At 37.4% G+C, this 18,363-nt stretch overlaps 1 protein-coding gene across 1 annotated transcript; it reads left to right on the plus strand.

The window, feature by feature from the left end:
* The first annotated feature begins 101 nt into the window (after nucleotides 1-101).
* Nucleotides 102-17,864, plus strand: wdr26b (WD repeat domain 26b). The gene is made up of 14 exons (XM_084091849.1): nucleotides 102-649; nucleotides 1,900-1,999; nucleotides 4,358-4,414; nucleotides 5,374-5,510; nucleotides 6,665-6,762; nucleotides 8,642-8,798; nucleotides 8,900-9,038; nucleotides 9,182-9,322; nucleotides 10,782-10,901; nucleotides 13,438-13,583; nucleotides 13,668-13,746; nucleotides 14,317-14,446; nucleotides 14,527-14,721; nucleotides 16,429-17,864. Exons 1-14 carry the CDS (start codon nucleotides 444-446, stop codon nucleotides 16,452-16,454), a joined length of 1,731 nt encoding a protein of 576 aa, XP_083947975.1. The 5' UTR covers nucleotides 102-443; the 3' UTR covers nucleotides 16,455-17,864.
* Nucleotides 17,865-18,363: the final 499 nt, after the last annotated feature.

An 18,363-nucleotide genomic window follows, 5' to 3' on the forward strand; every position in this document is an offset into this window, starting at 1 on the left:
TATAAATTATCATAAATAATTATTGATGAATTAATAGTCTCTGATGCTAAGTTTCTCTGCGCGCCCCCTTTTGGTTGGAGCGCCGTCCGGAAGTGAGGCAGCAGGGGAATGTCCGGTGACGTCAGTGCGTCTGGACGCCATTAGATCTGCAGCTGTTTGGAGAGAAACAACAACAACACGAACGACCCTCGTACAAAACGCGCACTGGACCGCGGGAGCCCGACGCCTCTTTCCCCTCCCCCGGGCTTCACCGGCTTCTAACCACGGCCGCTCTCGGTGAGGAAACTCTGGCCTCCGCTTCCTCCTCCTCCGACTCGGACACCGGCGGAGCGTCGCCGCCCCCGCGGAAGAAGCACCGAGCCTCGGCGGCGGAGGGAGTAGGAGAGCCCGGGGCTTCAGCGGGCCTGCCATTAGCGACCCATCTCAGCCGAACCGGCACTAACATGCAGTCGAACGGGACTGGACAGGAGCAAAACCACCCAGCCAGCACAACGAACGGAGATGCCAACGGCCTCCAGTGCAACGCGGGCTCGGCTTCGGGGGCCTCCGGGACGAGTTCGGGTTCCTTGAAGAAGAAAAAGCGCCTGTCTCAGACGGAGGAGGATGTGATCCGCCTCATCGGACAGCATCTGCACGGTTTAGGGCTGAAGTAAGTGTTGCGGTAATGAGGAGCACAACCGGACCGAGTCGGTTCTGGTAAAACCCGGTTTGACAGGTCGAGCGCGCGACTCAACTAGCAGCCGTTATGTGATCAACGACGTCGATCTTTTAATGTCGTGTTTAATGACAATCACAACCTTTATACCCCGACAAAATAATATACAAATATCTAAAATTCAACCAGAATGTCAGACAGATACAAACAAAGAGAGGTGCGATCACAGATGACAGCTGTGTGTGTGTCATGTATTTCTCGGGGCCCGAAAGCATATTTTTGCTTTAGTGGTGTCAAATGTTAAGATGAATTAATTAAAATCAGCATATTTCTGTTAATACATGACATATGCGTGTTTATGCTACATCAAATCAGGATGACATCCTCTGTGTGTTTTTGCGTTTTAATGGCGGCTGTGGAATGTGTGTGTGTGTGTGTGTAGCAGCTGGTTTACATTAGAAAGAAGCTGAATCTAATTTTAGTGAAGATCTGCTAAATCCATCAGCTGCCATTCAGATTCAGACCTCAAACATGAATTCTGAACAGTCACAATCCAGATCACTGTGCTTGAACACACACATCCAAGAACTAGACTACAAGACGAGCCGAAAACATCAAGAAAACTGCAAACATCCTTCCCATCCCCCCTCACACACACACACTCTCTCTCTCTTTTGTAATCATAGCATGACGTCATTCTGTGGGACCCTGCATTCAAAACACTTTCACTCTGTTCTAGAAACCTTCACCTGTAACGACCTATTCACTGCATCAACATGTTTCAGCTTGTCTGTTGGGCTTTCTGTCTTTGTTAACCTAAAAATATGTTAATAAAAAGGAGTGAATAACTGAGGATGACTATGACTATATTAAAGCAATATGACACAAGTAAGAGTGCTGCTGTTCTGATGTTAACTGTGATGTGGCCGAGTGCCGCAGGTAATCGCACACAAAATCACCCAGAACCCCTTCAGAAATGATTATTTTCATTACGTAGCAGGGCCTCAGTGTCTTATTGCTTTAATGAAACTGTTAGTATAATAATCAGTGTTAGAAACACAAATTCATTAAGTGCCATCCTTCATTAAGTTTAATAGTTGCCCTTTTAACTTAAAATGGCAACAATACTTGAAGAACTAGCTTTGGTTTTTCTCAAAGATGGCAAATAGAAATAGTGAAGCTTTTGTTATGGTATTTGATAAAGGTGTAATAAATGAGCGATGTGTTATCTGTCTCTCTTTTAGTCAGACGGTGGATTTGTTGATGCAGGAATCTGGCTGTCGATTGGAGCATCCGTCAGCCACGAAGTTTCGGAACCACGTCATGGAAGGGGAATGGGACAAGGTGAGCTTATTCCACATGACATATTTAGGCCTGGTTTCATAGATAGGGCTTAGATTAAGCCAGGATTAGACCTTAGTTCAATTAGGACATTTAAGTAGCTTTTATAAATGTGCCTTGAGAGTACAAAACAATGGCACAACAAAGCCACATTTACAGTATCCAACTGATGCGTTAGAGGTGAATACATGCAGGTTATATATAGCATATATTTTAAGATATGCTAGTGCAAGTTGCTTCTAGTTAAAACAGCTCAAACATGCATTTAATCTGGGGGAAACTGGGGGAATATGTCATTTTTATGGTTTAGATTCAAAGTTGTCAGGAAAGATAGTCACTGTTATCGTGGTTATCAAAGTTTTACCCCATGTACTTTCTCAATGCATTCTTAATTGCATTCCGTGCTTTTATTTTGCATGATGCATCAGTGCATGTTAAAGATAATATGTTTGTATTTTTAATCTTTCATAGTAATACAGGGTTCCTACGCAGTTTGCAAAATAATGGAATTTGAATCAGAGTAATTTTCTGGTCTGGATAAGGATGGAAAAAAGAAAACAGTATGGAAAAATATTTGTGTTTCTATTCAAGTTTCTAAAATATAAAATTAAGATTTTCTAAAAATGAATCTGTCATACAAGAGAGTTTTCATGGCAAAAGTTCAGTGATTGTTGAACACGACTGAGTGCACAGTTTCATTATGCAAAACGTGTCTTTACCATAAGCAAGTCTTTTTTGAACTTCATTAAATGAATGTGTGCGTGACACTCGAACCAGACACTGATAAAGGAGCAGAGGATCGTCTTGAATCAGACTGTGCTCTTTGGTGATCGTGCAACATCAAACCACATTTACAGTATCAAACTGATGTGTCAGAGGTGAACACATGCAGCTTATAAAGCAGAGAAAATACAAATATTTACAGATGACTGTCACTGTACTATATACCAAAAATAATGACATTTATGCTAAATATGATCTGAAAAATTCTGGAAATTTGAGCATGGATTTTGTTAAATGGGAAATGTGTCTGGGAAACTCTGATAACTAGTCTTTTACTTTTGGCTAATGTTCCAACCACTTTTGAATTCTTATGTTTAATGAGTGAGGCCAGATTTAGTTTTAGATAATTTTTTTTTAAATCAAAGATAAACTTTACACTTTAAATAAACTTTTTTATTACATGTTGTTGATTTGTTGTACTTTTTCTATTTTCCCCACTTGTCTCTCATCATGAATATATCCATGGTAGCTGTGGTGCTAAATTAAAAAACAAAAAACAGCCAATCCAGTCAGTTCCCAATGGATAAAGTGACTCCTTTTTCCTCATTAAATATCTCGTTTCACTTGGAAAATTCACATTATTGGCGTAGAATGCGTCATGTTTATTAAGGTCTGACATGCTGATTGATGGGTGAACGTCCGGTCAAAGGTCATGTAAATATGTATATGAGGGAGCTGTGAAAGGTCCTTCAAAAGAGACCTTAATTCTTTCTGATTTATGTGGTTTTGCATGCATAGAGAGTTTTGGTTTTGGCTCCATGGTGAATTCAGCCATTCTTTCTCTAACCACAGGTATGATTTTTTTTTTTTAAGTACATGATTGCAGGTCTTTCCCTTTCCTTTACACCTCATGACCAAACTGAAAGAAAAGTCGGGGGTCATTTGAAAAGTGGATTCATATATTTGTCTGCAGTGTAGTTTAAAAATAAAAACAATCCAGATATGCTGTGTTTTGTACAGGAAGGAGGAGTAGGTTTATTTGACCATTGAAACTTTTCTAAGATGTCAGGCAGAAACAATAATCATGCTGACTTTTTGAGAGTTTGTGGTGGGATAAAACAAACTATGTAGAAATTGTGCTCCTGGCTTGAGGAACCGTTTCAGTCACTTCTGTGGATTTGGGGATTTCTTTTGTTTGTCTTCTGAACTAACAGTGGAAAAGATGAATCCTGTTTTTCCATCTAATTCTTTACTAGTTTCCTTTCTATTTATACAGGCAACTTTACAAACACCTAATGCTTCTTTTCATCTTATAAATGGAATTTGTGCTGCTCTTTTAAAAAATAAATAATAATTTGCACATTTTTATCAGTTTTTGTTTAAAGTTTGATTTTTAATCTTTGATTTTTAACTAGTGCAAAGACATTCAGAGAACTGAAGTATGAATAAAGTGTCCGGATACTTTTTGGGGCTATTAGATTTCATTCAAACCATTTTGAGTTTTAAGTTGACTTGACTTATTTTGTCACTAAGCTTGAAGGTTTTAAAGTAAAATCTATGTGGTGTGACTGTAATATGGTTGATGGTATTTTTCCACAAAATGCTGAACTGATGCTTCTGTTTCTTTCTGTGACACAGGCTGAAAACGACCTCAATGAGCTAAAAGCATTGATGCATTCACCCAACGCTATTGTGGTAAGACCACCGGCCACATGCACTCTTAATGCTGAAAGCTTCCGAAGCTTCATCTGGAACAAGTGTTGTAGAAATCATTCTGGATAGGGTTGTCATATGTTTTTTCTTAAATTGGAACGTCAAGCCCACACTAAAGGCTTAGTAAGTACTGGCTAGTTTGTAACTGTATTAAGTTTGGTTGCACCATATGTTCTTGAGGCGGAACGTAGCTAGTAGGTCGGAAGCGCTTTGTAAAGTGATGCATAGTTGCGTAATATGATGTTTACATTCAGTGATCCAGTAGCAGCCTTCAAATTTGTGAGCAGAAGTTGTTGAAACAGTGAATTTCAGTTTATCCTGTTAAAGTTTATTCTAACTTTTTTTTTACCTCAAATAGCTTATGGTAAAAATACATTTCCACTGAAATGCGATGAATAATCATGAAATAACACAAGTATTTTGTGTAAATAGCATTCAGAATAGCAGTATATCAATAAATACTGATACAAACAAACATAAGAAATTAGATTTATTTATTATGATTGATTTTGTTTGACACACAGTGTTTAGTTCGGCTTGGTTTTGAAGAGCCGCTTTCAAGTTAATTATTCATAAAATGTTCTTTCTCTTAACATGTAAATGAGTGTAAATGTCAACTTCATCTTCTATGTCTAAAGGATTGTTGTTTGTCAGGTAAAACATGAGCTTATTGATGCAGTTCAGTGAATCTCCTGTTCTGTAAATATTTATTAGTTTATAGTTACTAAGCTAAGTTGTAACTGATGTTGTCTTTGCATTCACATTGTCTGTGTCCTTCAAAGGGGGCTCAGGTTTATTTGTGCCATTTTAGTTGTAACCATGTCTTTTGTTGTGTCTCCATATTAGCTCTGACTGTTGTTTGAATGTAAAGTGGACTATTCTGCCATGTGTATGTTAAATGATTGGGTCACTGAAGTGAGTCTTTCTCTCTTTCTTTCTAGCGGATGAAGTTTCTGCTATTACAGCAGAAGTATCTGGAGTATTTGGAGGATGGAAAAGTTCTGGAAGCTCTGCAAGTGTTGAGAGGAGAGTTGACTCCACTGAAATACAACACTGATCGAATCCACGTGCTCAGCGGGTACTAAACATGACACATTAACATACTTGCCATTGTTAATAATAAACAATTTCTCTGTCTTAAAGGGTTTATTTGTTATTGCTTATATGGCTGTCGTGGTAACCACAATATTGTAATACCATGATACATACAAGCCAACCACAGAGGAATGCAAGTAACCGCCACAACTGCGATGTTCACGTGTTTTCTTGTTTTTTTCCATAAGGCTATGCCGTTCTTGATTTACACTTCATGCATGTGTAATGAACGTTAATAATGATAACACATCTTTTCTGCCAACTGGCTCTTTTGTTCTTAAGACTCCGTGTACAATTGTGATTTGTACAGAGGCTCTGTTGATTTGCACTAAACAAGTCTAAACAGAGAGAGAGAGAATGAGCACATGCAATTACCTGTGTCTATACTTCTTCAGGGCAAGTCATATATTCATGAAAAAAAAAAGGTTTGCCATGTCCAAATAGGAAAGTGAAATATTTGCTGGAGCATCCTGTCAACATTTAAGAGTATTTCCCATGAATGTCGTCAGCACTGGTCTGATACTGTAATACTATTGGGAAATATCAACAGTCTCAGCCTCTCGTCTAGTCAGATTTGAGGATTGGAAATAACTGTACACTATACAAACAATAGTACAACAAGCTTATTGTCAGGTTTATGTTCTGTTATGTGGACCAATATTTTGACATTATGTTCTGTTTCCTTTAGTTCCTGTTTCCCCGCTCTCTTTAGTTTCGGTTTCATTGGTTACTGATTATGTCCTTATTTGTTTATGTAGTTACATATTAGTTTCACATATGTCTAGTTTACTTTCCTACACCTGTTTATATAGCCCTGTTTCAGTTGTTCTTGTTCAGTTCTCGTTTATGCATTGTTTGCATTATTCTCCTGCGTGTTCATTCATTTATTAATAAAGCCTGTTTTGTTTTTGAATCCCCATCTTCGTGCCTGTTGACCACATTGTAACACTTATTTATATAGCAAAAATAAATCATTTTAAAAATGTGACAATTAGCCACTCAAAATCACTGCAAGGGAAATTCCTTTAGCCCTAATTGCTCAAATGTATTACTATTGAGCTCTTTATAGATCTTGTACTATGAAAATCACTGTGATCTGTGTCGATGGCTCTCTCTGATTTGCTGTGTGTTTTTAAGGTATCTGATGTGCAGCCATGCTGAGGATCTGAAGGCAAAGGCGGAATGGGAGGGAAAAGGCGCTGGATCACGTTGTAGATTACTGGACAAGCTCCAGGGTGAGTATACAAACACTCACATTTACAGAGATATATATGTGAGGACATACCATAGTCTCCTGAGGGCTTTTCACACTGCGCCTAACCTGATCATCATTTTAAAACCCTGCTTTTAAGCGATATGGAATGTTATGGCAGATGTTTAGCTGCTGACAAGCAAATGCGTGCCTCATATTCACATGCTTTGGACAGTCACGGAAAAACTGCGTGCTGAATAAACAATCGTTTCAGCTTTTGGGGAGAAAAATGTCAAATGGTGACAGAAAACGCGACAATTGGAGTGAAGCAGAGACCATTTCATTCTTAACTTTATAGTCCAAAAAAATCCGTTCAGGATAATCTTGATAGTACAGTTGGCAATATGTAATATGAGGATGTGCAATCTGAAGGCGGGTCAATGTCATCAGTGAACAGATCCTCAATCGTGTCTCAATCCAGATCAAGCAATCGTGTTTGTTTGGAGCGTCTGATGCCCATGTGTACTTAAACACGCACATAATAACAGACTCGCCCATGCCTAATGTACGACTCCTATATGTCACTGTAATCATCTTTTACCTTCATTACAATCGTCATCCATCAACACTATATTAGCGACACAGGTTTTCTTTATCCAGCTGAGAGATGTAGTTTGCGTATCCCATGTTCATGAAGCGATTGGGTGTTTTGAGTCTGCATTTCACAGAACGCAATAAGAAACAGCTTGGGCTGCTCCAAATCCGAGACACTCACAGTATACGTACGAGAGAGCTGGTGCTATGTTCATTACATTATATGAATTATATTAATATATTTAAATTAATTTTAAGTTATCTCATGGCCCATCTGGAGAATCACTGCTTTAAGTAATGTTATATGTTATATGCAAAAATAATGTTTTTATATTGTTTATATTGTAATTTTAAATGAATATTCTATTTGTATAATAATTGTTTTTTATTTTTTATAAAACTTCTATTATTTCTGTGTATAATAAATATAAATCTTATAAGAATTAAGATTTTTTTTAAAGGGGTGGTTGAATATGATTTCACTTTTCTAACTTTAGTTAGTGTGTAATGTTGCTGTTTGAGCATAAACAACATCTGCAAAGTTACAATGCTCAAAGTTCAAAGCAAAGGGAGATATTTGCTTTAAAAGAAATGGCTTTTTAAGGACTACAACAAACGGCTGGTAGAGACTACACGACATTCCTCCCGGGTTAGTGACATCATGAACCCTAGAATTTACATAAACCCCACCCCCGGAACACGATTTATAGATTATCAAGACAGAATATGCTAATCAATGACTAGAAGATAACTACACATAAGCTACATAAATTCATCAACTAACCATTCAGAAATGTCCTGTTGTCACTTCTCGAGTCTCTCCATCATTCTGACTTCGGTTTGAACATAAAAGGCTAAAAGTTTTTGAAATGTTCAGTGCATGTCTGTGTGAGGTAAAAGGACAGGAGCTCTTGAAGCTCCGCCCCCTGTGCCGGGAGCAGCAGCTCATTTGCATTTAAAGGAACAGACACAAAACGGTGCGTTTTTGCTCACCCTCAAAAAGTGACAATTTTAACATGCTATATAAAAATATCTGTGGGGTATTTTGAGCTAAAACTTCACATACACACTCTGGGGACATCAAAGACTTATTTTACATCTTGTGAAAAGGGCATTATACCACCCCTTTAATGATTTTGAACTTTTAGAAAAAAAAAGAAAAAAAACAACAAAATGGACATTTTGTCAGATTTAGCTCATATTTGAGGGTATTGTTGTCTTCAGCGTATAGCCTAGAAAACAAGCACAACCCACAATATTTCACTGTTTTCTATTAACTTCATATAATCTATCTTAATTCTACTCATGTGTTTGTGTGTATCGTTTAGCGTACCTGCCCCCCTCTGTGATGTTGCCTCCTCGGCGGCTGCAGACGCTGCTCAGACAGGCTGTGGAGATGCAGAGAGATCGCTGCCTTTATCACAACACCAAACTGGACTCCAGTCTGGACTCTGTGTCCTTACTGCTGGATCATGTCTGCACCAGGTGTGCTGCGTTTACACATTCGAACGCAACACACACACACACACACACCACACCCTCCTCCGCTCTCAACGATTTCAACATCTCCATGTTTGTGTTTGCAGGAAACAGTTTCCCTGTTACACACAGCAGATCCTCACAGAGCATTGCAATGAAGTCTGGTTCTGCAAGTTCTCCAACGACGGCACTAAACTCGCCACCGGCTCGAAGGACACAACCGTGATCATCTGGCAGGTGGAGCCGGTGAGTGAGGACGTCTTTCACGTGGACATGCAACGAAACATTTGAGCATCTCGGGAGTCAAACTTTTTCAGTGAGAGTTGACATCTTGAATAGCTCTGTTTGAAGTGGGATGGTGTGGTATAAATATCCACTCTCACACACAGGACTCGCATCAGCTGAAGCTCTTACGGACTCTGGAGGGTCACGCGTACGGCGTGTCGTATCTTGCCTGGAGTCCTGATGACGTTTACCTGATCGCCTGTGGTCCAGACGACTGCTCTGAGCTCTGGCTGTGGAACGTTCAGGTAAACACAGTGCATTTGTATTTTGATTTGCCAGAATATGCTAATCTAAATCTGGGCTGATCTAATGCTACCTTCAAGTCATTGTTGCATTTACAAGATGACGATTGCACATGAAGATTTTCTTTTGGCTCAGTATTTTTATCTTATTAATTGATTGTATTATGAATTTTACTGGATGTGGATTATTATTTTGTTTGTGATCGTTTTGTTTACTGATGTAGAATTGTTATAAAGCACGATAGGATCATTCAGCCACATTTGAGGCTAAAGGTTTATATGGCACTTTCCATCATTCTCTGGTTACTTGAAAATGATGAAATACATAGGTAAAGCATTGATTAGGTGTGTAATACACAACCTTTGCTCTTCAATTTATTGCAAGAAGCTTCTTTTGTTGGAAGTAAAAAAGAGAAAACGTATGTTAGACATGTTATGTCATTACTACAATATCCTAAATCAAAAAAGATGTTCTTTTTTTGCTGTAGTTTATTAATAATAATGATGAAAATATAAAATTAAATAATATAATGATCATTATATATTATAGTAATTTAAAACTATTCATACTTTTCTGATTTGTAATTTTTTCAAATTCAATCATTTAAAAAAAATCGAATTAATATGAAAGTACTATTTGATTTTATTGTAATATTATCCTTATATTTACTACATTTTTTGTTTTAGAATTAAATAAAAAAATTATTTCAGATTTTTCAAATTCATTAATTTACTTCTCAATTATTTTTGAAAATACTGTTAAATTTTATTGTAGCAGTGATTTATTTACTATCTTTAAAATTAAAATGAGATTTTACAATAGAATAATAAATATTAAAAATTATTATATTATTATTTATTAATTATTTTTCATATGTATTTTTAATGATTGTTGAACAATGTTGTGTTAAATTTTATTACAGCCATGTTATCATTGTGTTATTTACTATCCTTAAATTAAATTGTGTAATAAATCGTCTTTAAATTCTCAAAGATATCAGCATTTGCTATTAAAAACCCAATTTTGGTTGATTCACCACTGAAGTGTGTTAGATGTAGACAGAAGCTGCGCCCGAAATCACATACTGTTTGAGTAAGCACTACATTTGAATTTGAACTTACTTTAAAAAAAGTACGTTCTATATAGTATGAATGTATTCCAGACGTACTACATCCGCCATGCTGTCATTATCATGTGACCTTCCAGCGTCAATAGCGTCCCTTCACCGCTATTCATAAATCCTCTCCTGTGGCCTCATGGGATAGTAAAGTGTCCATCATATGCACACTTCAAGATCTCACCGGAAGTAGTAGGTCATCCGGGGATGTTTCACTATAAAAACTGTAAAGTCTTTTCGAATACTATGTAGTGTTAGGAAGTATTCAATTTCAAACACAGCGTAAAGACTTTAATTTTAGCCCAACTCTGACCTTTGACTCTCTTCTTCCACCTGGTGGTCAGACAGGAGAACTGCGGACAAAGATGAGTCAGTCTCATGAGGACAGCCTGACCAGTGTCGCCTGGAACCCCGACGCCAAGCGCTTCGTTACAGGAGGACAGAGAGGGCAGTTTTACCAATGTGTAAGTTCAAAATGGACTTGAAGGGGTTTGATTGTCAGGATTTGACAGGCTTCTCTTTAACTTGGTAATGATGGACTTTACAGTTATTGAACTGAACTGACTTGAGCTGAATAATGACACTATTGTCTTTTTAGAGCTTCAGCAGATTTTTTTTTTACAGCAGAATTAGAATCTTGTCTCACACTTTGGATTACTGATTGTTATTTTCCTGTTTATTACTGTGAAGCTGCTTTAAAGGGGTCCTATAATATAATGCCCTTTTCACAAGATGTAAAATAAGTCTCTGATGTCCCCATAGTGTGTGTGAAGTTTTAGCTCAAAATACCCCACAGATGATTTTTTATAGCATGTTAAAATTGTCACTTTTTGAGGGAGAGCAAAAACGCGCTGAGCAAAAACGTGTCTGTCCCTTTAAATGCAAATGAGCTGCTGCTCCCGGCACAGGGGGCGGAGCTATAAGAGCTCATTCTAAGCAGCTTAGATTACCTCACACACACATGCACTGAAAATTGAATGAATTTATGTAGCTGATATGTAGTTAACTATCTTCTAGTCATTGATTAGCATATTCTGTCATGATAATCTATAAATCGCGTTCCCGGGGGCGGGGTTTATGTAAATTTTAGTAGTGATGCACCGAAATGAAAATTCTGGGCCGAAACCGAAACCGAAAATTTAGGATGCTCTTGGCCGAAAACTGAAACTGAAGCCGAAAATGGCTTCTTTTAAAAACGTATATACTGCTTGAATTTAATGGATCTGAAATGAAAAATCACAATATAATAATCAGATTTTATTAACAGTTACATAACAAAACATAAAATATTTTTAACAATAAATAATACCAAATAATATTATTCTTCAAGTTTTATGTTCCATCAAATAAAATAGTTTTTTAAAAGTTGTGCAAAAAAAAATCCACAATTTTGGAGATTTTTGCAGAACAAATGTTACATATTGTAACTTTGGTGTCCCCTCGTATAGGGCTGTCACTTTTGTGAAAAATAAATCCTGTTCGATTTTTGAGACATAGGCTAAGTGTTCATTGAATCGTTAGTAAATTGCCTATATTTGGCGTTGATCCGTTTTCAACGCCAAATATAGGCAAATCCACGGACAACTAAACAGGCATTACGGTGCGTGTCCACTACAGCGGTAAAACTCCGCTCAGTGCTGCTGGCAACGCTGTAACGTCTCGGCTTTGGGGTGTGTCTGTTGCGAGTGTGTTTGATCGAAGTTTTTTTCAACACACGGACAGTATAATCATCAGCGATGCACACGATTACATTTAGAAATAGACAAGCTTTGTTTCCAAATGCACCAAGCAAAGATCCTTTCAATTTTATAAACTTTTACAAACCCAGCCAATATAATCACAATGAACACATCCAAAATAAAATCTTTAACATGTAACAACTGCAAAGTGTCTAATTTGTAAACAAAATGATTTGCGTACTAAATACAGCATAAACTCCGGCACAATTTGCATATTTTTAAACTCTCAAAACAGACGTCACATCCCGAACCACACAGCAATTGGCTGCCGACCGCGTTTTTCGCTTGATATTTGCATAAAGTCGAGAACTGTCCAACATTTTGACGCTCTCGGTCGCTCTCAACGCTTTCTCCGGTCCACTGTCAATCCCAAAATGCATTGCGCGAGCGTGAAACTCGACTTCCATAGGAATGAATTGAAAACGCTCGCTCCGCTCTGCTCGCATCGTGCCAGTGGACACGCACCGTTAGGACGACCGTAAAGAGGGCGCTTGAGACGCGCACAAGTCAGCAATGTGGACTGCCATAACATCAATGAAAAGCATTACTGAAGGCTACATATTATGCACTATATTATGCAGAAATAGGCTATGTGTGTGTGTGTGTCAGAACCTGCAGTTGCTGTGTGCATTCGCTGCGAGCGTATAGTGACGAGCTGGACGCGCTCCGAGAGAAGGCCGTTAAAATCGATTCCCTATTTTCGTTTTCGAAACTTGTGTTGGTTGGTCCGATCGATTGTGCAATAAGTGACAGCCCTCTGACATGCTTAATCTTTGATAGGCAGACGCGTGATAACAGCTCGACCGTGAGTGAAACCTAAGCGCTTGCGCACGGATGGGAGGGGCGGGTGACATTCATTTTCGGTTAAACGTTTTCGGCTGTTTTTTTTATTTCGTCCCGAAACCGATAATGCCATTTCGGCCGAGAATTTTCGGCGGCCGAAATTTCGGTGCACCTAAATTTTAGGGTTATTGATGTCACTAACTCCTGAAGAAGCTCATTGTAGTCCATACCAGCCGTTTGTTGTAGTCCTTAAAAAGCGATTTCTGTAAAAGAAAATATCTTACTTCGCTTTGAACTTTGAGCGTTGTAACTTTGCAGATGTTGTTTATGCTCAAACAGCAACATTACACACTAACTAAAGTTAGAAAAGTGAAATCATAATCAACCACCCCTTTAAAACTATTTTAGCAGCTTTGTATTAAGCACTACATGAATAAAGGTGACTTGACTTGTTGATTTGTTGGTTGTGCTTGGACAGGATCTTGACGGAAACCTGTTGGAGTCGTGGGAAGGCGTGCGTGTGCAGTGCCTCTGGTGTATGAACGACGGCCGGACTGTCCTCGCCTCTGACACGCACCAGCGGATCCGGGGATACAGTTTCGAGGACCTAACAGACAGAAACATGTAAGCAGCTGTTCATTTTTCAGATGGTTCTGAGTTTTGGAAACTGTGTCTGAACTTTCACTTCTCTCTTTGTTTCTACTCTAGAGTTCAGGAGGATCATCCTATAATGTCTTTCACTGTTTCAAAGAATGGAAGATTAGCTTTGTTAAATGTTGCAACTCAGGTAAGCATATGGGTCTCAAACTTACCTTAATTCATTTACTTTGTTTTAAATTCATGTTTTAACAATAAAAGAATAGTAGTTCATTAATAATTATTATTAAATATTATAATAATAAAAATTATTTTTTGATTATTTTTCATTAATTAATTTTAAGTTGATTTTCATTCATTTTGAAGATATTATTTTATTGCTGCAATACTTGCATGTTTACTACCTTTAATTTGTATGCCTTTTTAGCTTTTAAATTATTGATAATTTATAAAAAAATATATTTTGATTTTCGAGAATATTTTATTTTATTGCAGCGATGTTACCCTTATTTGCTTTATAATTTAATAATTGTTAAAGATTATTAATAATTCTTAAAATAATTGAATGATAGTTTTTTCATAGTAGTTATTTTTAAATAATAGTTTCTTTAAGTAATTTTCAAATTATTTGAGAATATGGCTTTAAATTGTATTGCAGTAATGTTATCTTTATATCTTCATATTGTGATGTTTTACTCATGTTCAGTGTTTATAAGCAAATGTGTCTCACACTGTGTCCTAACCAAAGTGTTTGTCTCAGGGCGTTCATCTCTGGGACCTACAGGACCGTGTGTTGGTCAGGAAGTTTCAGGGTGTGACACAGGGTTTCTACACCATTCACTCCTGCTTCGGTGGACACAACGAGGACTTCATCGCTAGCGGCAGTGAAGGTAACTGAGTTTATTCCTCCGCTTCTTTGCTCGGGGTGTATTTTTATTGAGTGTCACTCAATCTCGCTCTGTCTCCTTAGATCATAAGGTATATATTTGGCACAAGCGCAGTGAGCTGCCGATCGTGGAGTTGACGGGACACACACGCACAGTGAACTGTGTCAGCTGGAACCCGTGTATTCCCAGTCTCATGGCCAGTGCTTCTGATGACGGCACAGTCCGAATCTGGGGACCCGCACCCTTCCTGGACGCACAAGAGCTGGACGGCCTCAATGGTACAGACATACTATCCAGTCACAGAATTACACTGCTTCGTTCACTGGGTGATCTTTAGGTTTCAGCCTAGTTGATGCACAAGCAAAAAATACTATCATTCTCAATAATACTTGACAATAAAGACAGCAATAATTTAATTAAATATGAGTTTCAATAACATTCTTAAATAAATAGGATTGACTGTGGAACATATTCCTGGTTTCAGCATGTCATTAAAAAAAATATTGTCATTAATTTTTGTATTTTTCCTGTTTCAACTTTTCACAATCCAGTCAATTTTTTTATTTGTTATTATTATTACTATATAATTATTAACAATTATTTATTATTATATTATCAAAAGTTATTTTTCAAAAAATTCTCAATTTTTTTTGAAAACATTTACATTTTATTGCAGCAATCATTAGTGTTGTCAGAAGTACCGACTTCGGTACGGTACTGAAATTTTAAAAATGTGATGATTCCAGCATTTCCCTCTAGCATTTTGAGCGCCGTTGAATGGATTCTTAAACGCCTCTGATTGGCCATTGCGTTCACATGCTCAACATATATGACGACATTATGTTACAGAAGTACAATAGGTTTTGTGAATTTGTATCTTTTTTTATGTTGACTTTAAGCATTGTTGAAGGCCTTTTTTAACTACTTTGTTACAACGTAATCTCATTTGAGGCTGCCGGACGTGCATTGCGAGTGACTGAGTCATGAATGCATGAGCTAACTTTTCTGGAACAGGGACAGAAACAGTGTTCTGTCACTATAGCAGTATTTCTAATGCTGTTCTAAAGACTGGGACTTACAAAAGCCATTATGCTGTCAGTCAAACAGGTTCTTAACCATATTGTTGTGACTGAAGCTTTTTTACCAATGAATAGTACTTCCGTTAATCATAATTTAACAAGAATTTTGTTAGTACAGTCTGTTAACTTTAAAAAACGGTCTGGAGTAAATATTAAATAATTATGTAATAATTTAAGTAATTATGTTGTTTATGTTGTTAAGTTGTAAAACTGTTATATGCACTACCATTCAAATTTTATTGAATAAAAGTATTTTATATATTCACCAAGGCTGCATTTATTAGATCAAAAATACAGTAAAACTGGTAATATTGTGAAATAATATTATTATAATTTAAAATAACTGTTTTCTCTCTCTCTCTCTCTCTCTCTCTCTCTCTCTCTCTCTCTCTCTCTCTCTCTCTCTCTCTCTCTCTCTCTCTCTCTCTCTCTCTCTCTCTCTCTCTATATATATATATATATATATATATATATATATATATATATATATATTATTATTATTATTATTATTATATATATATATATATTTTTTTTTTTATGTATTCATTCAATTTGCCTGTTGAGCGGATCTCTTTGAATATATTTTAAGATGTAATTTATTCCTGTAATGCAAAGCTGAATTTTCAGCATCATTACTGATCCTTCAGAAATCATTCTAATATGACGATTTGCTACTTAAGAAACATTTATTGTTATTATAGATGTCTAGTTCAGCTGTGCTGCTTAATATTTTTGTGGAAAATGCATTTTTTCTCTTATGAATCGAAAGTTCAAAAGAACAGCATTCATTTGAAACCAAAATCTTTTGTGACATCATAAATGTCTTTACTGTCACATGATCAATTTAACGCATCCTTGCTGAGTAAAAGTGTTGCAATCACATGTCAATCTCTCTCATTTTCTCAGAGAGTTGCAACAGTATGGACAGTTGATGGCAGCCCTGGAACAGACGGCTTCTTATTACAAGAGATATGCGAAGTCCACCAGAGAAAAACACGATTACAGCATTGCCCTCCTCCACAACGACACACAAGAGTGCAAACGCGAAAGAGATCCAGAGCCTCGCTTTCAGGAGTCCGGAGGCAGCGGAGAGAACCACGGATCTGATCTCTTTCCCATCGTGTTCCCACATTATAACCCTTACATTAGGCCCGAAGACAAGATGCCGCCCATCAGGCTCGAGCGCCGGGGTGGGTGACCAGGGTTCGGCCGGGTGTTTAAACTCACACTCAATGTTTTTCCTCTCGCTCTCAATCCTCCAGCGGCAAAGGACACAACACTTTTTTTAAAACGAAATCCTAGTCCTAGCAATTCTCTTTTGTTCCTTTAGCAGTTGATCAGCTTGGGCTTTTAGTGTTGATGATGGAGTGCTGTAGTTTTTCTGTTTTTTTGTTTTTGTTTTTTTTATCTTTCAGAACACAAAAGCATTTGTTTCCACCGGGCCCACGTCACGCATCAGCAGGGGTCAGAGGTCACGTTCTGATCTCTGAGAGTTTGAGTGTTGGACTCAAATTCTGCTTCGGCCTCCATCCTGTAGCACAGCCGTGTGTGTGTGTGTGTGTTTTCAAATGTGCCTGAAGTTGGTGTACGTTCGCATGTGGCACTATTTTCACACCAGCGTGAGTGCGTCCCCTGTTTAGCTGTATTAATCATTTTAACAGAATCTGGCCGAAGCCCCAGAGACCTTCATCTGTGGAACAAAAACTTGAGAACCATTTTGTATCTTTTTTTTTTTTTTTTTAAAGAAACCTATTAGCAAAGTTCCTTGTTTTCACCACTTACCTTAGAGGTGGCGTTCAGGAGAGAGACTCTGTCATATTAGTTAGAAAAATTGATCGGAAACGTGACTCTGAGAGCGAGATGCACGTTCAGAGCGTGCGTGAAAACGTGCCGACAGCTTTAAACAGAAAAGATACTGTGACACTCAAACTGTCAATCAGATATCCGGCTCCTGATGAGGAGTTTGTGGCGTTTAAATGACCTATGCAGCAACATTTGAGCTGAGACCCCAGATATAATGTTTCTCGCAGCAGCCATACCAGCATTAAAATAAACCGTGTCCGACCGCACTACATATCCACAACCATTTCATCTCTGCCTGTGCGTTAGTTCAATTAAATTCCCTGATCTGAGCTGTTTACACCAAACATCGAGCATTTGAGTCCCCCTTTTTGGAGAGAAATAAATATTTGCTATGGACTGATATTAAATGTTTGAAAAGAAATGCTTTTCTGCCTGTTTTTATGGAAGTTTTTGTTACTTTTTTGGTTTACAATATTATTATTATTATTTTTTTTTGGTTGACTTTATCTCTGTATCATTATATTAAACTATAACCAGATCATTTGTCTCCTCTTTTTTTAAATCTTTTATTTAAGCATTGTTAGCATTTTTTTTTTTTTTTTTAAACATGTATATTATTACATTAACTATAATTTTATTAACATCCACATATGCTTTTCGCAGTCATAAGATGGTGCTAAACGCCCCGGCCTTTGCCTCGCAGGTGGAAGTTTAAATGGATGTCCAGATTATTTCACAATCTTTTCTAAACTTGGATCAAACACTTTATTAAACATTTTTAAGGGTTTACCCTCGCCAACTTTATGAATCTTAACAGCTGGGCGCTAAAGCGCTACGAGAAATTCGTTATAAAAGCAATTGTTTGAGAGCAATTCATGATCAATTCTATTGTTCCAATGACTATTTTAGTTATTAAAGATTTGTAAAAATGGATTTTGATATAGAATGGCTTCAGTGAAATCTCTGCATTGCTCGGCAACATCTGCCTGTTATGGTTTTCATTGAATTTTGCCTGTTTACTTGAGGACCATTTTGTGC

The sequence above is a fragment of the Abramis brama genome (assembly GCF_963993115.1).
Source record: "Abramis brama genome assembly, chromosome: 18".
In the NCBI taxonomy this organism is placed as follows: domain Eukaryota; kingdom Metazoa; phylum Chordata; class Actinopteri; order Cypriniformes; family Leuciscidae; genus Abramis; species Abramis brama.

Excerpts from the sequence above, each read along its gene's own strand:
- wdr26b (XM_084091849.1), top strand. The coding sequence starts at position 444 with ATGCAGTCGAACGGGACTGGACAGGAGCAAAACCACCCAGCCAGCACA. Across the intron at positions 2,000-4,357 it reads TGGAAGGGGAATGGGACAAG|GCTGAAAACGACCTCAATGA; the intron begins GTGAGCTTATTC and ends TCTGTGACACAG. Across the intron at positions 14,447-14,526 it reads CATCGCTAGCGGCAGTGAAG|ATCATAAGGTATATATTTGG; the intron begins GTAACTGAGTTT and ends CTGTCTCCTTAG.